Source organism: Bipolaris sorokiniana (assembly GCF_000338995.1).
Source record: "Bipolaris sorokiniana ND90Pr unplaced genomic scaffold COCSAscaffold_13, whole genome shotgun sequence".
Taxonomy (NCBI): domain Eukaryota; kingdom Fungi; phylum Ascomycota; class Dothideomycetes; order Pleosporales; family Pleosporaceae; genus Bipolaris; species Bipolaris sorokiniana.
In genome coordinates this window covers 1,242,638-1,264,698 of record NW_006911907.1, presented here as the reverse complement: position 1 = coordinate 1,264,698, position 22,061 = coordinate 1,242,638, and the positions used below count along the sequence as shown (strand labels likewise).

The following is a 22,061-nucleotide window of genomic DNA, read 5'->3' as shown; positions in this document are numbered from 1 at the left end:
ATTATGTTCTCGGTTGGATTTTGAGGAAGGCATTGCATATGGTGATTTCATCTTTCGTATTATCGGCTGATAAAATATATCAAAAGAAAATACAGAAACTTTTGTATACCCCGATTCCTCACAAATATACAAACATCCCCAAGTACCTCTTTTCTCTACCCAAACACCGACCCATAGACCCATCAACCAAGTCCACCTAACTCACCCTACACCTTCCTCCTAACCAACCCCCGAAAGAAATCAAAACTATTACTGTCACTCTGCAACGTAACCACTTTGCCCGTCGGCCTCTCCTCGTACCCCAGCTCCTCCGCAAGCAACAGTCCCCAATCCCGCGTAATCCCCTTGATCCTCGCCTTAACCCCACCCTCACTCTCCAGCGTAACAATTTGATTTGTATGCAACCAGCAATCATAGTACTCCCCTTCCATCTCGCGATTAAACCCAGAGTGGCAAAATGACGTGTACAGCGTCTCAAAGTGCGCGAGGATGGACGCAAGGAGCTTTTCGTGCGTCAGGGGTTTCAGCGGCGGTGAGAGGCTCGATGCGAGCATATTGAGGGAGGTGGTGGGGAGCGCATTGGAGAGGTTCAGCCCGATACCTGTTACGACGTCGTATGAGGAGCCCGAGTAGCTGCTGTTTACTAGGATGCCGCCGATCTTGACGACGGGATTGTTGGCGGAGCCGGGGAGTTGGGCGTAGATGTCGTTGGGCCATTTGAGTTTTACGGGCATCTTCTCGTAGCCGGGTGCGTAGCCCTTGATTCCTTGCACGATGGCTAGTGCAGCGAGGTACTGGATAAAGATGACTGGTGCGCTTTGGCTGAGCGAGAAGGCGTGGTGTAGGACGGTGGAGAACATTAGGGCTCCTCTAGGTGCTACCCACACGTTGCTGCCTCTACCACGCCCTGCGATCTGGGTTGTTGCAGTCATTGTGAAGCCGTTGGGGAGACTCCGCAGTAGCGACGGATTCTTTTCGAGAAGAGTGTTTGTAGAAGTGACAACCTCGCCGTAGATAAGATGCTTTCCAAACGACGCAGCTGGGTTTCGCAGCTTATTATGGTAATGGTGTAGATTAGCATAGTAGGCTTCATGATGAAATAGTGTATCCTTTGTCGATGGAAGCGCCTTCTCATGCGGGATCACGACCTTGACAATCTTTCCATACTCCACAATCTGATCTGGGTCGGTACTTGCAGTGTACTCGATGCACTCTTGTATCTCCTCTTCATCCGTCTTAGGTCTGTTATTTTTGCTTTCCTCCACCACATGATTCTTGTCTGCATGCTCTTTCCCGCCGTCCGTCACAGCGGCCAGGATGGGCAATTTCTCCGATACCACACTCACTGCTCTCTTTAGTTCTCTCACACTCCAAGCAGTTCCTTCCTTCTCTATGCGGAACACATCATTGCCTCCCTTGATGTATTCATCGTCATCAACTACAGTGATGATTTCAGTCCAGCTGGCAACGAGTGCCGAGACGTCTGCTAGGTTATGAGCAGTGAGGTGCAGGCGGGAAAGGGACGGTACCGCTTGTTCCTTCTCATTAGCACGCAAGCCAAGTTTCTCGAGGACCAAGCGCATGAAATCCACTCTAGTGGCATCTGTGGCAGCGATGTCGTCAATCAGTTCTTTGTAGTTTGGCAAGCTTGGTACGATGCTAAGGTTTTGCGGTGCGAATCTGTGCAGGGTCAGCCAATGGATGTTAAAGAAAGAATGTTAGACTTACTCAGGATGTGGACCAGTGACTATAGCATGACCTTCACCAACTTTCCGATACACCACCGCAGCCTTGCTGTCCCCAGAGTCGACATGCAAGTCTTCAGTATAACTGGCAAGGATCTGTACACCCCGGTTCTCCAGCATTTTCGCATCAACAAATACGCCACCTCCATTATAATAACTCTTGAAAGTGTCCGCAACACCTTCAGTAATGCTATCAAAAGCTTCCTTGTGGATCTTGATGTCGGCTGCCCTGGCACCAGCCTCACTAGCATACTTGAACCCTGCAAACGCCAGTCCACGACACGTGCCCGGAAAGAAGGCGAGCTCGCGATCACCTTCTACTGCCATGTTGGGGTCGTCGAGTTCAAACTCGCATTTTGCACTGCCATAGTAACCGCCTGCGCAGAAGCCAAGGTAGGAGCCACCTCCATTCACATAGCGACTGATGCGGCGGTTTCCCTCGCCATTGAGCGTACGGCAATATGCCATATCGGCACCTCCAGGAAACACAAGAAGTGCGCAAGTACTGAACCATGGCTCCTTGATAATCACGTCTCCTGTGACAGGTATGACGGCATACGAAGGAGACAATAATCGCCGTAGAGTGTATATACAGTTACGAACAGACTCGGTAGTACTTCCATTGCCTACGATGCATCAGTTTCTTTTCCCGGTCTCTTTCAGATCAATATACCCGAGTAAACCAAGACATTCATCTTCTTGGATGCCATGTTGCTTGATACAGTATGGTGACGTTCACCAGGCGGACCGAGTTTGTCCGTGCGCCTTCAGGGTACGTAAGTCGGCGCGAGTCACTCGACCTCAACACCCACCAATTCCGAATCCCAAGCTCTTCAAGATGTCAAACGATGACAAGGCACGTGCCGCTGCGGCACAATTGATGATTGATGACGAACCCGATGACTGGTGGGTGGTGATTCCGGTGTTGCGAGTAGCAAAGCTAATGACGATGGCAGGGACAAGCGTATTTTTAGCACAGGCTGTGCAGGTATGCTGAGCGGAGTGGGATTGAAGAAAAGAAGCTCAATTAACCTCTATGCAGACGAAAATGCCAAACTGACCGATTGTTACTATGACAAGAAGGACTGGCGAGGGTGCAAGCAAGAAGTAGGTCGAGTGTTACCCTTAGTCCGGAAGCCGAGACGGAGCCGAACAGTCACAACACCAGAACACAGCTAACACAATCTGTCTAGATGGAAATATTCCGACAGTGTTGGCAGCGACATGGGAACAACAAGCGGACTGCGACTAAAGATGCCTAATAGCCTGGCGACTCAAGCTCACTGTACTAGTACATGTAAAAAATCAAGTCGAAAAAGCAATTATATCACCGCTGTGCTGACCTGACGTTGGATGGCATTACCTCCAAAGCTTTGTTGGATGTCTTCAGTATTTTATATCTAGTCGACAATAACCCTTCATTAATATGCCTCTGCATCACCCATTGTCCATATACGTGGTTTTCACTGTGCACAAGCCCTACCGAAATTTCCTTCTTCAACACCATTGGCCTTTCCCTTCGCCTTGATCCTTCTTCCAGCATTATAACTCTCATAATCTATAACGAACAGCAGCCGTTCGAGGTCGAGGAAAGTTTCAAAATACATTAATTCACTTTCGCTCGTAGATCGGAGGAACAACGGTCGGGTGGTAGGGTGACTTGGCCGTGTCTGCCTTCTGCTTGTCAAAGCTCCACACACCGTTTGTCTGGTTGTCGTTGACGCTCTCGCCAATCTTCTTGGCCAGTTGCTCAAACAGTGGGTATTCCGTTGCACGAGTGAAGAACTTGCGCTCCCACTCGCGACCTTCGTCCTTTTCTTCCTGTCTCATCTCTCGCTGGCGAGTCTCGATGATGGTCTTCTCAGCCGAAGTCAACTCCATGTTGCCCGAGTTGATGGCATCTGAAACCTTCCTCCACGCCCTTCGGGTCTCAAAATCATCCTGGTCCTCAATTTCGGCGACAGTCAGGGGTGTCGTCTTGGTGGTCTTGTGGTCAAATGTGTCAACGACAGTCTTGGTCTTTGCATCTTTGATCTGGAATGTGTCGTTCCATTGTCCCTCTGCCTTGTAAATGACCTCCTTTTCCTTTCCCTCGGGATATAGAATTGCAGAGAAAGTATTCTTCTTTCCTGATACCCAGCCCTTTCCGCTGTAATCGATGCGCGCGGTGTATCCGGTTGAGGATTGGATGTAGGTGCTGCTGTTCAACTCTACATATGGCGAGCCGGTAATAAGGCCTTCAATGTGAAGGGAAGGGAGAGTAATTAGATAGCTCTCGTTGAAGCCATCCAGATGAAGCATGGCATGGCCAATTTGCTATTGTCCATTAATATTGAATGATGCAATAACACAGGTGCCCGACTCACCTTGACATTGATGGTGGTCTTGAACGATGCCTTCTGGGCATTGTAACCCTCCAGCCGGACCCCGTGTTTGTCGTTCCAGATGGCGTAGGCAGTAACTGGTGGGTGATGGCTATATGCATTGTGTTAGTAAGTCTACTGACAGACATCGGACCTACCCAATGGTATCGTCTCAATAATCTTAAGCCAATGAATATGCCTACGTACCTGACCTGCTCACTCACGAGCTGCGTGGTACCAGCCTCATCTTCCCATTTACCCAGGAATAACTCTCCCAAGAATGGGTTGAGAGGCTTCTTCTCGCTACCCAACTTCTCAGACCGGCTAGCATACTGTTGTTTCAATGTGCTTAGGAACCACTTCAATACCAGCATAGCCCGTTTAGCAGGGTCTTGCTCGGCGGCGGGCGCGACGAACAGGGAGGGGTGCTCGGTCCAGTAGGACGAAAACTCGGTGAGGGACTTTGTAGAGAGGATAAAGGCGGGCGCGGTCATAGTCGAGAGATCGCCATTGAAGGAGGCGATGGACTATTGTCAAATGTTAGCTAGTCAGATCTAAGGCAAAGAAGAGTTTTTTTGGGGCAGTTCCATCTGCCCTTCCCACACCGGAGACTGGTGAGATTTCTCGATTCAAATACCAGAGCGTGCTCGCTGTGGTCTCGTGTCGTACCTTGAGGAAGCTTGACCATGAGCTCTTTGCCTGAGGGGGCACAGCGGCGCCTTCTTTCTCGGCCATGATTGCGACTTGTGGTTGATTTGGCGTGTGTTGGTGTCCTTGTAGGATGCTGGGGGTGCGGAAGCCTTTACGGGGTAGCGCGCGTGGGTAGAGATGCGTGAAAAGCGGGGGATGCGACAAGTTAGCGGTGGGAAGGCCCAGTGCTTGTGTTATGGAGACGGCGCGTTTAGTTTCGGATGACGTCTCCAGGCTAATCAGCGGGACGCGCAACATCAAGTCCGCTATGATGATCTCACTCGCCACGCTCCCAGATAGGAGGTATCGCCACCAGTTCTTCAGGGAATTTATTCCTCAGAAGTATCAATAATACAAGTTTGGCTGCTCAGATGGCACACCTCGACACCCTGGCCAACAAGCATCAACCACAGCAATCTTAGCAGAACACAAACACTATGTTGTTACTTTTACAATTTACTATCATGCTAAAGTCGTGCGATCGTGGCCTACTCGTCTCATCATACTCATTACTCTACACACACATCTATTCCAGCAACACGCTTATGTCTTGACATCGGGCTCGGTGCGGCCAATGTACTCCTGGAGCTTCAGGAGATCGGTCGCAAGCTTGACGTTGTCCTTGAGGAAGTCTTGGGCATCCATGTCGTATGTAGACTCGTCACTAGTGTGCTTCTCTATGTACAGACGGATGGTGGCGCCGCTGCTTCCTGTACCGGACAGACGCACGACAATGCGACTGCCGTCATCGAACTTGACGTAGATACCCTGGTTCTTGCTGACGCTGCCGTCGAGGTCCGTGTACGAGAAGTCGTCCGCCTCGGTGACCTTGCGGCCAGCGATGGTTGAACCAACAAACTCGTCCTTCTTGGTGGTGATGAGCTCCTTCATGTGGCTCGTGACCTTGTTAGCACCCTCGGTCTCGCAGCCCTCGTAGTCGTATCGGGTGAAGAAGGTACGTCCGTAAGTCTTCCAGAAGTCCTTCTGAACTGAAGCAATGCTGGGTGTGGTACCACTCTTTTGTCCGACGCCAGCCAGGATGTTCAGCCAGGCGACAACAGCCCACAGTCCGTCTTTCTCACGGATGTGGTTGCTACCGGTTCCGAAACTCTCCTCACCGCATATGTTCATCTTGTTGGAGTCAAAAAGACCGCAGAAGAACTTCCAGCCAGTGGGCACCTCGTAGCACTCGACACCCTTCGCTTTAGCGACAAGATCAATTGCACCAGATGTGGGCATGCTACGGGCAAGACCGTAGATGCCCTGCTTCTTGAAGTATGGAATGAGTTCTGCGTGGTGTGCAATGATAGCCAGACTGTCACCGGGGGAGACAAACGACTTGGCACCGTAGATCATATTTCGGTCACCGTCACCGTCGCTGGCAGCACCAAAGTGAATTCCATTCTTGTCAACAGCATCGACCAGCGACTTGGCGTAGACGAGGTTAGGATCGGGGTGGTGGCCACCAAAGTCTGGCTTGGGGACGCAGTTTTGTGTGCTGTTGGGGATACCGAGCTCCTTCTCGAAGATGTCGACTCCGTAGGAGCCAGTAACACCGCTCAGACCGTCAAAGAGAACCTTGAAGTCAGGGTGTTGCTTGAGGAAAAACTTGATGAGATCAAAGTCGAAGATGTCCTTGAGCATCTTGAGGTAGTCCTCAGTGGAGTGGACAATCTCAACCTCGAGCTCTCCATACTTTTGTGTGCCAATGGTGCTGAGGTCGATATCAGGAATGTCGGCGATCTTGTATGAGGTGAGCGTCTTGGAGGTTTCGTAGATCTTGTTGGTAACGCTCTCGGGAGCGGGAGCACCGTTGGCCAAGTTGTACTTGATGCCAAAGTCCTCCTCGGGGCCTGAGAGGTGTTAGATTTTGGACCGGAACGACATGAGACGGGAGGGGCAGTTACTTACCACCGGGGTTATGACTGGCAGTCAGCAGGATACCACCAGTCGCCTTGTGGACACGGATGAGATGACTGGCGGCAGGCGTGCTCATGATGCCATTCTGGCCGATCAAGAGCTTCTTGACGCCATAGGCAGCACCAATCTTAGCAATGGCCTGAGTGACCTCAGGGTTCCAGTAACGGCCATCACCACCAACGACGAGGAACGAGCCCTCGACGCCTTCGGGAATAGACAAGAGGATGCTGGTAACAAAAGCCTCCGAGTAGTGCTCCTGCTGGAAAACCTTGACCTTCTTGCGGAGACCAGAACTATAGCGTTGTGGTTAGCTGCTTGTCATATACTACGGAGCTCCCTCTATGGGGCTGGCAGAGCTTGGAGTTGCAACTTACGTTCCGGGCTTCTGGTCCTGGAAAGGCTTCAATTCGACAGTTCGGACGCTCATGATGGGTGTGTGAGTGCTTGCTTGAAACAATGCAACGAAAGATCAAAGCAATTGAGAGGAATGTTGGGGCGTGGCAGCAGCGGGCAACTTTTAGGCTGGGGAGAGGGGCAGCTCCTGCTTTCCCCCCACCTCGCGGGATGACGCCGGAGCTAGCTCATCCTAGAGAAAGACAACGCCACGCTCGACTATCTTCACCAGATTTTCTCTTGTCCATTCCCAACAACCGCTGCCTGCACGCGCTAGAGCTGCATACAAGGTCGAGACGCCTGTTGTGTGCCTTGACAAGCTCTTTTGCCTCCCGGGCTGAGGCCAGAAAAAAAAGGTCTGATTGCAGAGCTCTCAACACCTGCATCACCCGATACTCCACCCTGTCGAAACCGGGTTCTGCACAGCCGTGCAGCTGCCCCAGACAACATGGGCATTCAGGGACTCGCTAGACGTCTGGAGCCATACGCCACGCGCTTTTCCTCCGACCAGCTCGACGGCTATTCGGCCGTGATCGATGGGCCCGCACTCGCCTATCATGCTCACAAGCTGGCTCTCACAGCTACGGCTAGCGCCTCGCAAATGCCCTCTTATTCAGACATCGTCTCTCAGGCTCTTTGCTGGTTAACCGCTCTGGAAGCCAACAACATCAAGGTGTGAGTGAACCGTCGTTGCTTTTCGTCGCCTTGCCGGTGTGCACACCAAATTGACATTCCACCCCATGGAACTTCGCTGCAAAACCAATAAGGTGTGCACAAATGTCGCCTCATTCACCGCTTTTCGCACAAGGGTTTGGTCAGCATTCCAAAATTTGCATTGTCAAATGTCCGCCAGGCCAGCGGTGTACCCTCGGGTGCAACGGATCTCCACATCTTTTGTGCTGGAACTTATGCCAATGATTGCCTCACGACCTCCATCGCTGATTGCGCTTCGCCAGGGTCGCCATCTTCTTCGACGGAGCCCTGCCTCCACCAAAGAGGACTGAGAGGCTGTCAAGAACCGAGCAGAACAACAGGCGTGTGCAGCAGCTCCGTGCAAATTATTCGACAACTGCTTGCCCAGTCCCCACGTACCTAGGTTCGATATCTTATGCCTTCCTTGCTCCAGCGCTGCAAGAAGCGTTACAAAAGTCACCCTTTGCCTCGAGGACGCACATTGTACCAGGAGAAGCAGACGATTGGTGTGCATTACATGCTAAAGAGAATGCCAAATCCATCATCTTCACCAGCGATACAGATCTCGTTCTCTACGACTATTGCGTAGACACACTCATAGTATTTTTACATGATGCTGACGTATCTACTGGCATCAAAGCATATTGGCCCGATGAGATTCAAAAGAAGTTGCAGTTGAAAAGCCTGTTGCCGTTTGCCTTCGCTCTTCTGCAAGGTCCCCAGGACACCGCTACTGATTTGGTCCGCAATGCTAAGAGCTTGGATAAAGACTCTACACAGTATCTCGCCTTTACCAAAAGGTATATTGCCAATGTTGTGGCCCCGTTCTACAAGCTGGACTCGAAAAAACATCTTTCCAGTCTGCCCGGTCTGGATGTCCGGGTGTCAGAGTTTGTGCACCAAGCTCTGGAACATTCTGATACCCCGTTTGTTTACATGCCTCTACTGATGGAAGACCCCATCCAAGCATCCGCGTGGAACATGGGCTGCGATATCCGCGCAATGGCTTACTCGTTGCTAGCATCCGAAAGGATGGTTGTCCAGGAATATAGGCGCAAAGCCCAGGTCGTTGCTGTACAAGAGGTTGCTACATATTCTCTGGTAGATCTGCCAACGCCAATCAGAGACCTTGAGCGACAGATTCGCACCCTAATAGACTGGTCTACTTCTAGAAAGCTTCAACCCATGCTACTTTGGCCACTCTTCGCGCTTAGTCTGGTACTCGCTGAGTTGAAAAGCGCTCCTGCGATTCCTCTGGCACTCCGGGTGATCAACGGCGATTTTGACAATACGTGGGCTTTTGTACAACTCATGGCTCGCCTACAGTCTGCATTATACTCACTGCGCATGTTCAGTCAAATCGTGAGCGTATGGCTTGTAGTCAAACCAAAGGCAGATCAAAGGTTACATGATTGCCTACTCAGCTTGGATCAACGTATGCGCACTCTTCCGTCCATACCCGAAGGATTTGGCGTACCAGGACAGTCAAAGCGCGTATTAGCAAACCACGACGAGCTGCGAGCTTTGGTTGAAGAGATTTATGTCTCTGCTGGCGTTGAGGTACCTACGGAGAACGTTTCAAACAAGAAGAAGAAGCGCCAGTTGAGAGAAGCGGACAGAAAAAAGAGGAAGGCTGAACAGAGGCAACAGTCCAAACAAGAGATCACTAATGCATACGCTGTGCTTAGCAGTGACCAGAGCTAGAGCCAGGAGAAGATAAAGAAGATACTAAGAATACACAATCTATCTCGTGTGAATAATATGTAGTTTGCTATCGAGTGAGAAATAAGATCTGTATTATGTATTAGCATGTTGGCTATCAGTGCACATGGCCCCTCACGGCATTCACTCTCCCCATTGTTCTACATGAATATCCATCACATCTCCAGCGCATGTAACGGACCGCATGTACCACGGCGGTGGTACGGATCGGATGCTAGGATCAGGGTTGTCGAGCGATTACTCTAGCATCCCTGATCCTGTTTCCTACCAGTGACTGAATCATCCTTGAAGGAACCATGCTAATCGTATCTTGACGACAGCGTCCAGAAACTCATTTCGTCTAGTTCTTCAACCCACTGTAGTCGGGATGGCAAGGGAAAGAAGACAAGCTTAGCTAATCCTCCGAAATAGACCAGGTGGACACAGATCTGCTTTTATTGGATGCAGGTTGCACACGTCGTTTTACTGCTCACGGTATCCTTACCTAAGAATTTTTCCTCTTTCTCATTAAGAGCCCGGCCGACGCACCATCGCTTTTTGATGTAGTATTGTGGATTCATTAACAGATCTCTCCATGCGTCGATATGGTCTGACTCAGAGAGATATTCAACATCCAAGTCGTTGGCGATGAAGTTGGCTAAAGGGTCCTCGGCATCATCAAGAGCTAGCTTGAAGTAGCGCTGCTCGAGAGGATTCCAGTACAAAACTGCGGTGACTTGTACCGTCTTTCCAGCTATCTGTTCGCGGTTCCAAGTGCGAAGTGAAGATGCCGTGTTTTCTGTTGCCACCAAGAGGCCGTTAGTTATGACGGTGGGATATCCGAGCCTAGACCACGTACCATCTCCATGCTTTGCACGCTTTGTACTTGCGGTCTCTTCGACGGTGGAAGGGGATCGCTCGCCAGCGGGTCGCTTGAGCATCGGCAGAGGACTGTGAGATGTTTCTTGTGATACATCTGAGACACCGCCAGGGTTGGTTGCCGTTTGTGTACCTTTTTTTCCCTGTCAGCATGTGTTCTGTCGTCGAGTGCAAAGCTTTTCTTTACCTGATGGATTTCTGACTTCATTGTATGCATCGCTTGTTGCGGCCGCGGTGTCGTCTTTCGTAGCGAGGCCGAGGAGGTCATCATTCTGGGCATCACGCCTTGCAAGGACATCTAGCATCATGCGTGCGATCTCTTCTAGATCACCTCGCGGCTTGTCTCGGCTGATCATTTGCGCGACTAACTCGGCCAGTTCATTATCGGTCAAATCTCTGAGAAGGCTTTCGCGAGCACGTGCCAAAAAGCTCTCCTTAGAAAGAAGGAGTAGGGCTCTGAGGTTCGTGTCGTCTGGTGCAGACATTGTGAGTGATAGTTATGAGGTAAGTCGGAAGACAGGTAATGAGAATTAGCCTGAGTAGCTGAGAAGTGGTATGTATTGTTGGGATTCTAAATAATAGAGCTCTGAGTGCGTTTGTGTTACATAAGCACAGAGCAAACAGGTGAGTCCTTGGTGGTGAAAGCATCCATTTCGCCACCCGAATTTCAGGACTGAACGAATCAGAGTATTGACGTCTACTATGGGAAATATGGGCTAATAGAGGTCAAATAGAAGTTTGTGTAAGGTTGATTCTGTGGTGTAGTCTCGAGGCAACTAGAAATATCAGGGAGGTGTCAAGACACTATACTCCTTTGAGCGAGTGCCATAACAAGTTCAATATCTGAGTGACTTACGTTGGGGAAAGAGCCATTCTGCCAGCGATCTTAGTGAGAGAAAACCCTCTCTCTCATACGAGCACTTCAGGTAGGTCTGCGAGGAATGATGGCGTGATATCATACAGTAGGAAAAGTCAGAGTAAGATGACAACATCTCACAGGCACAAGCAAGATTCTCGACGGAAAGTGAAAGACACAAAGCTCGAAGAATGGAGATTCTTCTAATTAATATCAATGATGCAACACTGATCTACTGGTCCTGATTCTCTCTATCCAATTCACCAGCACTAAGTCCTTAATAGCCGCGGCCTTCGGCATCATAAGCCTTGTAAGGAGAACCGTTGACAACAACATCACCAGTGATCCTATCGATATCATACCAACCATTCTGAGATTGCTTCTTACAGTTCTCCCACAAATCAGCATCATTTAAACCATCGCTAATATAGGCGATACACTTTAGACATGTTAGCCACGTTCATTTCGAGCAAATGGAAGACAATCTTACTCTGCCGCGTCCAATGCTGTATTTCGCCTGTATGCCATCAGCACGGCCGCATGTCCCAAAAGAGTTAGGTCATGAAAGTACTTACCACGGAGAAGACGTAATTCTTGTTGCAGGCTTGGGCGGTAAGCTGTCAGTCGTAGTGGAGATTACGGTTCGAATCAACCAGCCGGCCGTCCATGTACACATATCTGACATAACAGTCAAGCTGCATCCAGTTGCCGTGAGGGATATCGGCTTGCACAGACGGCAGGAGGGCTAGGACAGCTGTGAAAAGGGTGGTGATGGAATGCATGATGATATGTTTTTGTAGAATCTTGTCGAGGCGAGTAGAGATGTTTGCAGTGAGAGATAGCAGTGGTGAGTTGATGGAGATTTCAACTGGGAATTGTGAGCGGGCTTTATACAGCTGATTCCGATCAATCAGTTACATGATATAGGCTAATACTTGCCGATATATTTCTTCAAACCCCTCTATAACGTCACCCTTATTTCGGCGGACTCGAGACCACAGACGCTCTGTTCACCAAAATGACCCCGTTAGGTTCTTTCAAGTATATATATTTCAGCAGACAGCGTAAATGGCTTTGATATTGTAGTATATCATACGAAATCAACCGCTCGTATCATGCTTTTACAGGCCGGGAAAGTGAAAACCAAGTCATGGTTTGTTTCAAATGCTGCAGTGAAATCGCTTTTGGGTAATCCCGACCTGGCCAGTCACACGATCATGTATTTTCTTCATCGTTTCCTGCTCTTGCTTTCCAGCCTGCCATTCATCGCCCGATGTGTACCAATAGAGGATGCGTTTCCCACGCGGATCAAGGGCCTAGAGTCATGTCAATCTGGGTTTGCATGCTTTTCTGACCTCTTCCACGGACGTGCTCTCGAGGCTGGCCTTCCACCAGTCCACATCAACACCACCCCTAACCTGAGCGTCTACTGCAGTGACGATGATATCCCTTGGACTAACGGAGGCAACATTCGAAATCATAGATGGCGATAGGGGGCGGGAATCGTCAGTGGAGATTCTACAGGTGTACAGTTATGTATGTGCTCATGTGGGATTGCGTGCGGCAACTCCCCGATCCGACAATCCCAGGCGTCCGGCAATTGAATTGATACCAAATGAGAATGTTAGTGGCGGCCAAGGAAATGGCTGGGGAGAGAATGCATGTATCAGCGTGATGAACATTCCACGACCTGATATACCTTTTTCTCTCTTTGTCCAGCTTGGTATGTAGATTCCAACATACCGTGGTCACATCTTCTGACTAATTTTAGGAAATCTGTACAGATGATTCCAGATACGAATGGATCTCTTCTTCTAAAAAGTTACTGGAAGAGACATGACAAGGAAATTCCTCTGCATACAGTGAGTCGAATTATGTACAACCCAATCAGACATAGCGTATTCAAACTTTCAGTTTCTATACAGCCATCATTTAATTAATGATTTCTTCAACTATCAACATGACCATTTGACTGTATTATTCTCACCAACCCAAGTTTGGCTGTGCAACAAAATCATACACAAACACCTGCTCCAGCAACGGATCCGTTTCTTCCTGCATTATTGATCAGCTCTATCAAATGTGCAAATGAAAACAAGGAAAAAATGTGGAGGGCAAGAAGACTTACCTTCAATCTGTCATGTCCGGGATCTAGATCAAACTTTTGCCTCGCAGCCTCGTCCTACCGATTATCAGTTTCATCTACTTTCTCATAACCATTCATGCTCGCCGACTCTCCCCCTCATCGATCCAATATACCACACACGAAACGAAGTGGAATTCATTTACCTTGAACACAACCACAAACCCTGTATCCCAGACACTCTCCCTTTTCACATTGGTCAAATTAAGTGGTGTATTCAATGGCCTGCCTCCCTTGGGTCCTTCGACCAGCAGCTCAGGATGCTCGGAATAGAGCGCCAGAAATGCTGCGGTGCGGTCGCCCTTCTGCGCCGGTGTCACCTCATCGCGGAACCTAAATGTTGCGATACGCGTTACGGGCGATGAAGTGCTCGCACTCTGGGTTGCCATAGTTGTGTAGACGAGGTACGTAGACAGAAGGAAGATGCAGAAGGAGGGAGCGATGAAGCGCATTTTCAAAGTGAGGTACCAGACAAAGAGAGGGAAGTGGCGGCCTCGTATAATATCTTATGCATGTGTATACATGCAACGGAGCGGTGTGATTGGGAGATGTGTGTTGACGTGCATGCATAACAATGCGGCAACGGCGACGCGGGCGGAGAGCCGAGACGACTACTTTCACACGGCACCTAAAGAAAACTGATGTTGATGAAGATCAATCTCATGACTCCGACTCCCGAATCGTGGCCGTAATAATCCCCCATATTTCTAAATCACCTTTGTTTCACAATATACCACCAATGATTTTTATAAGTGACCTCATTTGACTTGTCTCCACACACTGAGAGCGAAGGAGACATCCCCTTCCACTTATTTGCTTTAGCGTTCCTCATAAATTTCGCCCCCAGACTCTTCCAAACTCTCATCTCTCCCTCAATCTCAAAGTATCTACCCGCAGCAAAGAGTGTTGGATGTGGAGCATGTGCAAGATACTTAATGGTTGGGTACCAGTCCGCTTGTTCATCTACCGAAAATCCTGAGTGGAAGGCTGCTGCTAGATCTGGCGTCTTGTAGAATTCGGTATCGACGTATGCGTGATACGGACCTCTCCAGGTGGTAATGGAAATCGACCGTCCCATCTTGGTACACACAGTGCAGCACTGAATTGTGGATGGCGTCTGGGTTTCTACATTCAAACCCACAAATGATAACTGAAGTGCTGTAAGCGACAGTAGAAGATGCAATAGCTCCTTAAATGCAAGAACAGAGGCAAATTCACTTCTAACGGCACCTATAATGTGAAGGTTGATCGAATCCTGAGTGCCGATGTTGTGTATCGTCGCCTCCAAGGCAGCGATTAAGGTGAGTTGGATAGTTGTCGCATTGGTACCGTATCTCATATGTTCGACGAATACTCATTCTCTGGGGTCGTTTGCCTGGTATTTCAGATCCCAGTTCATTTTGGAACTGAGGCCACCCTTTTCTGAGAGCCTCGTGTAGTAGTCATACCAGTCCGTTGCAGAAGAGAGAAGATAATGTTGGTTTCTGGGAAATTTGGAGATAGAAATGGTCAAGCCGTGTCCCGTTCGCTGGTAGAGATCTACCAAAAATTTCTCATCAGCTGCAACATCTTGCAAGGTCGTGCACTCCGCTGATGGATGTGTTTGTTGGCAAGAGGTGCAGAACGAGTTAAGGCGGCAGCATCGGCAGGTATTCAACTTCGTCCCATCTTCAAATTGAGACTCTCTTCTACAACAGCGATAGCAATATGGTTCGTGGCTAACCGCAAGCGTCAGTTTAATGACGAATACAAAATGGCCATAGTTTGTTGGCAGTCGGTTCTCAGACATACCCAACCAAGGTTCCAAGTTCACAAGGATTCAGAGTACCACATCTTGAGAACTCTAGCTCCTAAAAGTTGTCTCAAAATCTACTCGTTCGTCTTGCCAAGTGAGATGAGTAATGTACCTGCTCGTCATAGTACTCGCCCCAACGCCTGCCAGCCGAGGGTGCGTATCCTTTCTGCTTGTTCAAAGCAACAAGTTTCTTGCAGATTTTCTTGTGATTTCTGTTCAATCTTGCTTTTGGCACTTTACTGAGCAGTATGAGACCCGTTTGCAAGCGGTGCATCGCTTGAAATTCGACGATATGTCCCAGCAGTAAAAGCATAGAACTTGTTTCAATGCCAAAGTTGGGGTTCGTTGCCAATATGAGCCCAAATCTGGTTTAGGATCTTGGGAAGCCATTGTTGAGTTGCGGTGAAGATGTTCAATCTTACGACACGTCCATGGAAACGACCCGCCCCCTTTTGGGGATGAAATAGCCGGATAAAAAGTGCTCCAACCACAACAGCACAACTCCTTAATAACGCCAACACCACGCACTGCTTAGCTACAAATATTTAGCACACGAATAATAATATACTTAGCAAGACTTCTAATACTTTTGTAGATTTTGTAACGCTACTTCAAGTAACCTTTGCCGTGATCAGGCTGACAGCTGGCGTGGTTTTAATCCGATTATTTAGTGCCCCAAGAGCCCGCACCTTGCGCTTCTTACTCAGCCAATGGGCCGGCTTATATCCTCTTCTTCGAACCCCAAAGCTCAATTCGTTTCCTGTTCAAAATTCGTTCTTCAAGGTTCCTGTATGCGTAACTAGGCAGTTACAGTAGTCACAAAACCATAATTTTAAGCTTGCGAGAGGAAGAGTTGTAACAGAGAAAGTACACAGTAATTTTAGAGATAATGAGACTACGAACTAACGCTGCTGGATTTTAAACACAGATTCGAGTTGAAGTACCTAGGGCACGTCTCGCCATAGAGTGAGTGAACATACTATGGTATTTTCAATCTTGCGTTGGTGATTATGTGGAACAAGATAAATATTATGGTTGAGACAGATTGAAGGCATCAATATTGTGTACTTCCCCAATATCGAACTCTACCTAATGACATCTGTTCTTGGATTATGCAAAATATTTGGTGGGAAACTGCTCTCATGATTTACACATAGCTGGATAGATCAGGATTACTCTACATCAACTCAGTGTCATGATACTGCGTCATACAGGATAGGCAAATGGTTTGGAAGCAAAAGCACCATGCTAAGAGACTAATAAGATCTACTCTAACAAATGCAAAGTGATTACTTAATATCCCCTCCTAGGTCACGCAAATCCCACCTTTTTGCATAATCTAATGTGTAAGTGCAGGTCCGAGCACCCGGATTCTTTACACAGCTAATCAGAGCGCGGCACGACGGCTATGAGCATCCCTGTAGTGCACGGACTGTGTAAGCTCTAACCCCACTTTTGCTCAACACCGTCGCATGTTAGGCACCTCTTAGTAGACATATTGCTTTACGCTAAGATTTCCGCTACCGATCAGCATGAAGGACATAAGCCGTCATCCCTTCCCCGACTTCTATCACCCTCTCGCCCCAAAGTTCGTCCGCGTCCTTGAGCTTGAAGCCGGCAAATTCTCGGACCCCATTGTCGGGCGGCTGGTGCCGCAGGCTATAGACGCGGCGCCGTACGAGGCCATATCATACGTTTGGGGTGACCCACAAAAGCGGCGCGACATCACCATAGATGGAGTGACGCTGTCTGTGACAGAGAATCTGCATGGGGCACTGACGGCCTTCCGACACCGACCAGTTGCTGGGAGCAGCGAAGAGCTAAATGCGGGCAAGGCACCAGCACAAAGACAACAAGTGCGGCGGTTGTGGGTCGACGCAGTGTGCATCAACCAGGAGGACCTACAAGAACGCCTCTCCCAAGTCAAACTCATGTCGTTCATCTATGCTGGCGCGAGCCGTGTCCTCTCGTGGCTCGGATGGGAAACGAGCGAGGTTGGTCGCTTCTTAATCCAGGACGCCATCCGCTTCATACACGATTTCATGGAAGAGCCAGAGGCTGGCCTCTGCGATGCGCGCATTCTCCTTCACCACGACTATCTAGCTGGTCCCACCGCGGACGTCGCTCACTTATCCGAGGACGACCGGCGCCGATTTGAGGAGCAGGCATACAAGTGGGAGGCTGTCAGATTCTTCTTCGAGATTGAATACTTCCACCGCGCGTGGATTGTGCAAGAGCTTGGTCTCGCCCGCCAGGCTCTCTTGATCACGGCCCTGAAGCCCGCCGATGACAGTGCCAAAGCTGGCCATTCAAATACTGTCGAGGACGAAAATCGTGCCTTGGATTTCGACACTATCGACTGGGAACTAACGGGCCGCTTCGTTCAGTTCTTGGATTACAGCGGTGCCACGCTGGTGACGCATCTCAGTCTAGCGTCGTGGGTCGCCCATCACATCGTGATGGTCTGGGCTACTAAGGAAGATGACACGCCTAAGTGCGACTTTCTGACTGCTATGCACTGGACGCGCATCTTGGGCGTAACTGACCCACGTGACCGCGTATTTAGTTTACTCGGTCATCCTATGGCCGTCCTTGGTGGCGAGCCTGTAATTCAACCTGACTACACACGTACGCGTGGGGTCATATACACGAGACTAGCCGTCAAATTCATTCAGAAGACGAATAATCTGCACGTTGTCAGCTTTGTCGACCACGAGAATGACCCTTCCTTAGAGCAGTGTGATTGGGACCCACAGCACGAAGCTAGGATGCCCAGCTGGGTGCCTGACTGGCATAGCATTAACCGTACTACACCGATCGACTACCCGATGAATGCGACCGCGACAGAGGACGACAAGATCAGCTTCGAGGGTGGAGTTGATTGTGAGGACGGAACATCGCTTCCACGCCTCCTGGTGCGAGGCTGGGTGGTCGACGAGATCTCTACTGTTTCGAGCCGAATGGAAACGACAGACTTCCCCATCACACACTTGGCACGAGAACGGACAAAGCAAAACCCTTTTTGGCTTGATCGTGTGTGGGAGCTGATCTGTCCTGCCGAACAGCAAGGTAACACATTCGCAAGCCCTGGTGGCGACGCGCTGGCCGTGCTGGAATCACTCTCAATAGCCCTCTCGCTCGGCACGAGGGAAAGGGATGATCCGGCCAGCGATATAGGGTCGAATCAGACGCTAGAGGAACACCATCGATCATTTGCCGCCTACGTTCTCGGTTATCACGAGCTGCTTCGCAGCGCGTTATCTGAGGCCGGTGATGTTAATGATGATGATGGCAAGAGCTATTTGCCTGTTCGCTCAGTCTTCGACACCCTGCCGGCTGAGCTGCAAGTTGAGCTGCGGCGGCGCGCAGAAGGCGCCACCGCCGGCGGGTTCCTCGAGTGCATGACATGGCCATCAATGTGCCGTATCGTGTACCGTACGGCATCGGGTCTCGTAGGCATGGGCTCGCGCGTCACGCGGCCAGGGGATCTGGTTTGCCGAGTAAGGGGTTCGGCTGTGCTGATGACGTTACGGAGGATCGATGATTTCAACGCTAGAGAGGTAATTGGGATGGCAACCAACAATGAGCCGGTTATGTCAGTTCGTTGCGCTCATATTGGGCCCACTGTTGTACCAGCTCGTATGAAGCGGGGCGTTGTTGATGGCGCAGAGTTTGGCGAAATGGCTGCAAATTTTCGAATCATATAATTAAGCTATCTTCGATATGCAAGCTATATGAGAGAAGCGCACTGGTTTCACTGAGCTGGATGTTTTCTTACTAAGCGTTAGGTACATGTTCACTTGTCTAATAGTTAATAATTGATAGTTATTGTATTAGATGATACAGGATGTATGAAGTGGCTAGATAAAGTGTTCGTCTCTGCAGTTAGCGCAGTAGTTAAATAATAAAAAATTAAGAAAGCTCCTTCGGTGCTAAAACTTGAAAACTCCTTCCTGCAAACAGCATCCTCCTCATCAGCCATATCTAGAAATCATCGCCTCCGGCGCAAGGGTACGGCTGGAGCGGGTTGACCATTCTCCCTACTAGCGGCGGCAAGCTCAAAGTCAAGTCGTGTCCATTGCTGTTCTAAATTACATCACTTGGTTAACTAGCATTTGCCCATAAGCGTCAGCCAATGAGTACCATTTTGCTGGCACAAACTGTCAGACTGTCAACCGTCTGTGCCAGTGAGCCGGTACTGATTAGCTGGGGACTCTTAATATATTTTATTAATCCCAAGGTGCGCACGCACCTAAGCGACTACAAGACGCTGCCTTTACTGGCGCATACACTGATTGCGGCTGCGTCATCACCATTAGGCACCTAGTTCACTTGTTAGTCACACTTAATTGCATATGGATCCTATTAGTTACCTGATTCTGCTTGATCCTGCTACCAGTGTTGCCTCAAGATACAGAATGCAGTTGGCCCCGGCGGAACGTGGCTGTAAGACCGACTGCAAAATTTAAAGTAGAAATACGCATGGTGTCGAAAAGTCTTTTGGACAACACAGCCCTCAGAGTAAATAAGTAGGAATCACGTCTGTTTATGTCTCTTTTCTCTGCCTCGATTTCGTCTTCTCTACCTTTTCATTTTTACCTTCCTTCCTCTTCTTCTTTCTTTTCTTCTTCTTCTTGGTGCACTTCTTCTGCTCTTGGCACGGCTTCTGATTTTCCATTACGCCCTCACTTGTCTTCGTCTTTTTCGGCTTCTCCTTCTTTTTCTTCTTCTTCTTCTTCTTCTCTTTTTGTTCCGATATCTTGCTTTGCTCCATCTTCTTGGCTTCTTCCCTTAACGTATCCTCTCTTTTCTTCCGCTCGTTTTCTTTCTTCATACATGCAGAACCTTGTTTCCATGTTGATAGCCCAAACAACTCACTCCCACTCCAAAATCCAGACTCCACCATAGAATCAAGGGTTTCCTTTATGAGAATCTTCCACTTATCCCAGCTTGGTACTCTCCATTTCCTCTGCCGAAACTGCACATTCTTAAAATGCATATCCCAGTTTTTGGTGTCATCTACAGGCCAAATCTGGTAGCGAAAGTCTTCTGCTCCCTTTACCATTGGGTGCACACTGTAAATTTGTAAGCTAGTATGGTTTAGTGCTGCTGCCCAGTGGAGAATTGGAGCCTCGATCAGTTGGAAGTTCGTAAGCCCAATTGGATTGAACCTCTGGGGAGGTGGTGGAGATAGTACCACAACCGTTTTCCCTCTTGATACTGACCACGCAAATACTGCAGATGCTCCTTTGATATACTTGGTCCAACTCGATCTAGTTTTATCATGATTTGGGCACAAGGGATTCTTTTTGTCCATGAGGAGCCCCATTACAGTCGTCAAGGTTTGCATATTATGTTCGTCTGCCCATTTTTGAGCCTCTTCACGTAGAATGCCGCTCCATAAGACCTGCGCATTGGGTCGCCATGATTTTTTAAACTGTTCGATGATCTGCTTTTCTTCTTCGATCGTGAGGTACTGGCGCAACACCGGTATCGACGACGATAGATAGCATAGAGCATCCTGTGGAAAGTACGTCATATCGACTGCGGTTGACATTGCAGCTATGTTCGAATGATGGTCCATCTCAATTCTAAAAACGTCGGGAGTAGCAGTTGTGCCTGTGCTTTATGTTTCCATTCGCGGCTTAGATAACTCAGGGGATGACGCAAAGTCCCCCACTAAAGTGCGGAGAAGGACTGCGATACACGGTCCAGCACATTTAGTACGAACCTTAAATACATCGATATGAAACATGTGATTATTGGTGGGTCAATCTGCAGACCTGTGTCCACCAAATATCACCTCCGATGCTATACCGGATCGTTCTCTTCCAGAAATAATCGAAGATGAAAATTGCATTGAAGGAAATGGATTCGCAGAGATATGGGTTGAAGCCAATTTGTGCTCGGTTCAGATATAGTTGGGGCTTGATGAAAGCGTGTAGCCATGCTACCTTGGCTCTAGCGTATACCCGCAGCGGGCTTGGCATGATTGTACGAAGTTCATGGCTAATTCACAACCTCACCAACACCATCTAAACCACTCTTCCTTGTTTCCTTATACTTAGAGAACGCGTTCGCTTCGAGTCGCTAGGAGAGTTCTCATGATACACTAAGCGCGCCTGCGTCTCGAGAGTCGCAGTACACATCGACAACACACGAAAGAGCAAAGCCAAACGCTCTCACTCCGCCGAATACGAATCCACGTTGCTGTCACCTTCTGACATAATTTTACTCGTGGCCGTAGTCTAAAAATAGGCTCTATAACCTCTATAACGCTAGTAATAATAGAGGCTAACTATAATGTCCTTATATAACTTAATTAAAAAGAATACGTATACACTAGACGAGTAGAGTAAATAACGCCTATAAAAGTAGGTATAGAAGCTCGCGATTGCAGCATAGATATCTCTTATAAAGTAGACGCTTCTTTAAGATTAAGATATGTAAATTCTTAACGAATGTTAATAAAGAGGCTATAGTTTAGTAATTAACTAGCTCTATTATCTTGGGGAAGGCGAAGGTAGTAATTTTCGAGGATCTTAAAGAGGTATAAGCTAAGCGTGCTAAGAAAGAGGAGAAAGCGTTATCTACTAAGGGTGCTAAGAAACGAGGGCATAAGCCTAAGAGTTCTGCTAAAGTACTAGTAGAAGAGGTGGCAGGAGTAGGTGCGAATCTGCAAGGAGAAGGTGAAGAGGCTGACGCTATAGTGTGAACCAAGAGCATGCCTAGGCTGCGTCAGCCAGAGTTAGGACTGTTATGGAAGGCACCTGTTGCAAAAATGTATTAACGTGCATCCATGCGTAACGAATCCACAGCAGGTAGAGCGGGACTGATCACGTGTTGGATCATCAGATTGCCGTCTATGCTGCGCATGGCTCTC

The 22,061-nt window shown here is 48.9% G+C and overlaps 10 protein-coding genes across 10 annotated transcripts; 2 read left to right on the top strand and 8 right to left on the bottom strand.

Moving 5' to 3' along the window:
- Nucleotides 1-39: 39 nt before the first annotated feature.
- Nucleotides 40-2,650, bottom strand: COCSADRAFT_39903 (uncharacterized protein). The gene is made up of 3 exons (XM_007704945.1): nt 2,419-2,650; nt 1,729-2,371; nt 40-1,680 (listed from the first exon to the last, which is right to left on the bottom strand). Exons 1-3 carry the CDS (start codon nt 2,453-2,455, stop codon nt 207-209), a joined length of 2,154 nt encoding a protein of 717 aa, XP_007703135.1. The 5' UTR covers nt 2,456-2,650; the 3' UTR covers nt 40-206.
- A 288-nt stretch (nt 2,651-2,938) lies between these two features.
- COCSADRAFT_39901 (uncharacterized protein) lies at nt 2,939-4,970 on the bottom strand. The gene is made up of 4 exons (XM_007704944.1): nt 4,778-4,970; nt 4,316-4,635; nt 4,112-4,220; nt 2,939-4,061 (listed from the first exon to the last, which is right to left on the bottom strand). Exons 1-4 carry the CDS (start codon nt 4,841-4,843, stop codon nt 3,357-3,359), a joined length of 1,200 nt encoding a protein of 399 aa, XP_007703134.1. The 5' UTR covers nt 4,844-4,970; the 3' UTR covers nt 2,939-3,356.
- Nucleotides 4,971-5,040: 70 nt separating this feature from the next.
- COCSADRAFT_124799 (uncharacterized protein) lies at nt 5,041-7,198 on the bottom strand. Its single transcript, XM_007705329.1, has 3 exons — nt 7,093-7,198; nt 6,710-7,011; nt 5,041-6,651 (listed from the first exon to the last, which is right to left on the bottom strand). Exons 1-3 carry the CDS (start codon nt 7,143-7,145, stop codon nt 5,342-5,344), a joined length of 1,665 nt encoding a protein of 554 aa, XP_007703519.1. The 5' UTR covers nt 7,146-7,198; the 3' UTR covers nt 5,041-5,341.
- Nucleotides 7,199-7,368: 170 nt separating this feature from the next.
- COCSADRAFT_124795 (uncharacterized protein) lies at nt 7,369-9,594 on the top strand. The gene is made up of 2 exons (XM_007705328.1): nt 7,369-7,786; nt 8,068-9,594. The coding sequence occupies exons 1-2, from the start codon at nt 7,560-7,562 to the stop codon at nt 9,506-9,508; spliced, it is 1,668 nt and encodes a 555-aa protein (XP_007703518.1). The 5' UTR covers nt 7,369-7,559; the 3' UTR covers nt 9,509-9,594.
- A 231-nt stretch (nt 9,595-9,825) lies between these two features.
- COCSADRAFT_345356 (uncharacterized protein) lies at nt 9,826-10,938 on the bottom strand (the record flags this gene model as incomplete). The annotated part of the gene is made up of 4 exons (XM_007705327.1): nt 10,572-10,938; nt 10,365-10,517; nt 10,000-10,304; nt 9,826-9,954 (listed from the first exon to the last, which is right to left on the bottom strand). The coding sequence occupies exons 1-4, from the start codon at nt 10,867-10,869 to the stop codon at nt 9,826-9,828; spliced, it is 885 nt and encodes a 294-aa protein (XP_007703517.1). The 5' UTR covers nt 10,870-10,938.
- A 579-nt stretch (nt 10,939-11,517) lies between these two features.
- COCSADRAFT_29483 (uncharacterized protein) lies at nt 11,518-12,022 on the bottom strand (the record flags this gene model as incomplete). Its single annotated transcript, XM_007704852.1, has 4 exons — nt 11,518-11,679; nt 11,731-11,757; nt 11,816-11,857; nt 11,894-12,022. The coding sequence occupies 4 exons, from the start codon at nt 12,020-12,022 to the stop codon at nt 11,518-11,520; spliced, it is 360 nt and encodes a 119-aa protein (XP_007703042.1).
- A 1,201-nt stretch (nt 12,023-13,223) lies between these two features.
- Nucleotides 13,224-13,772, bottom strand: COCSADRAFT_97244 (uncharacterized protein; the record flags this gene model as incomplete). Its single annotated transcript, XM_007705326.1, has 3 exons — nt 13,224-13,295; nt 13,369-13,422; nt 13,530-13,772. 3 exons carry the CDS (start codon nt 13,770-13,772, stop codon nt 13,224-13,226), a joined length of 369 nt encoding a protein of 122 aa, XP_007703516.1.
- Nucleotides 13,773-14,095: 323 nt separating this feature from the next.
- COCSADRAFT_97801 (uncharacterized protein) lies at nt 14,096-14,722 on the bottom strand (the record flags this gene model as incomplete). The annotated part of the gene is made up of 1 exon (XM_007705325.1): nt 14,096-14,722. One exon carries the CDS (start codon nt 14,720-14,722, stop codon nt 14,096-14,098), a length of 627 nt encoding a protein of 208 aa, XP_007703515.1.
- Nucleotides 14,723-16,686: 1,964 nt separating this feature from the next.
- On the top strand, nt 16,687-19,099 carry COCSADRAFT_345352 (uncharacterized protein). Its single transcript, XM_007705324.1, has one exon. It carries the CDS (start codon nt 16,711-16,713, stop codon nt 18,883-18,885), a length of 2,175 nt encoding a protein of 724 aa, XP_007703514.1. The 5' UTR covers nt 16,687-16,710; the 3' UTR covers nt 18,886-19,099.
- A 1,081-nt stretch (nt 19,100-20,180) lies between these two features.
- Nucleotides 20,181-20,594, bottom strand: COCSADRAFT_46933 (uncharacterized protein; the record flags this gene model as incomplete). The annotated part of the gene is made up of 1 exon (XM_007704955.1): nt 20,181-20,594. A coding segment is annotated over one exon (414 nt), but the record flags the coding sequence as incomplete, so codon positions are not given.
- Between the last annotated feature and the right edge of the window lie 1,467 nt (nt 20,595-22,061).

What these genes read in the sequence shown, in the direction of transcription:
- COCSADRAFT_39903 (XM_007704945.1), bottom strand. Translation starts at nt 2,455, where the DNA reads ATGGCATCCAAGAAGATGAATGTCTTGGTTTACTCGG. An exon ending in GAATGTCTTGGTTTACTCGG is followed by an intron (nt 2,372 to 2,418) that starts GTATATTGATCT and finishes GATGCATCGTAG; the next exon opens with GCAATGGAAGTACTACCGAG. An exon ending in GTCACTGGTCCACATCCTGA is followed by an intron (nt 1,681 to 1,728) that starts GTAAGTCTAACA and finishes GACCCTGCACAG; the next exon opens with ATTCGCACCGCAAAACCTTA.
- COCSADRAFT_39901 (XM_007704944.1), bottom strand. Translation starts at nt 4,843, where the DNA reads ATGGCCGAGAAAGAAGGCGCCGCTGTGCCCCCTCAGGCAAAGAGCTCA. An exon ending in CATGGTCAAGCTTCCTCAAG is followed by an intron (nt 4,636 to 4,777) that starts GTACGACACGAG and finishes ATTTGACAATAG; the next exon opens with TCCATCGCCTCCTTCAATGG. An exon ending in CTCGTGAGTGAGCAGGTCAG is followed by an intron (nt 4,221 to 4,315) that starts GTACGTAGGCAT and finishes CAATGCATATAG; the next exon opens with CCATCACCCACCAGTTACTG.
- COCSADRAFT_124799 (XM_007705329.1), bottom strand. Translation starts at nt 7,145, where the DNA reads ATGAGCGTCCGAACTGTCGAATTGAAGCCTTTCCAGGACCAGAAGCCC. An exon ending in CAGGACCAGAAGCCCGGAAC is followed by an intron (nt 7,012 to 7,092) that starts GTAAGTTGCAAC and finishes ACAACGCTATAG; the next exon opens with TTCTGGTCTCCGCAAGAAGG. An exon ending in TGCCAGTCATAACCCCGGTG is followed by an intron (nt 6,652 to 6,709) that starts GTAAGTAACTGC and finishes AACACCTCTCAG; the next exon opens with GCCCCGAGGAGGACTTTGGC.
- COCSADRAFT_124795 (XM_007705328.1), top strand. Translation starts at nt 7,560, where the DNA reads ATGGGCATTCAGGGACTCGCTAGACGTCTGGAGCCATACGCCACGCGC. An exon ending in GAAGCCAACAACATCAAGGT is followed by an intron (nt 7,787 to 8,067) that starts GTGAGTGAACCG and finishes GCGCTTCGCCAG; the next exon opens with GGTCGCCATCTTCTTCGACG.
- COCSADRAFT_345352 (XM_007705324.1), top strand. Translation starts at nt 16,711, where the DNA reads ATGAAGGACATAAGCCGTCATCCCTTCCCCGACTTCTATCACCCTCTC.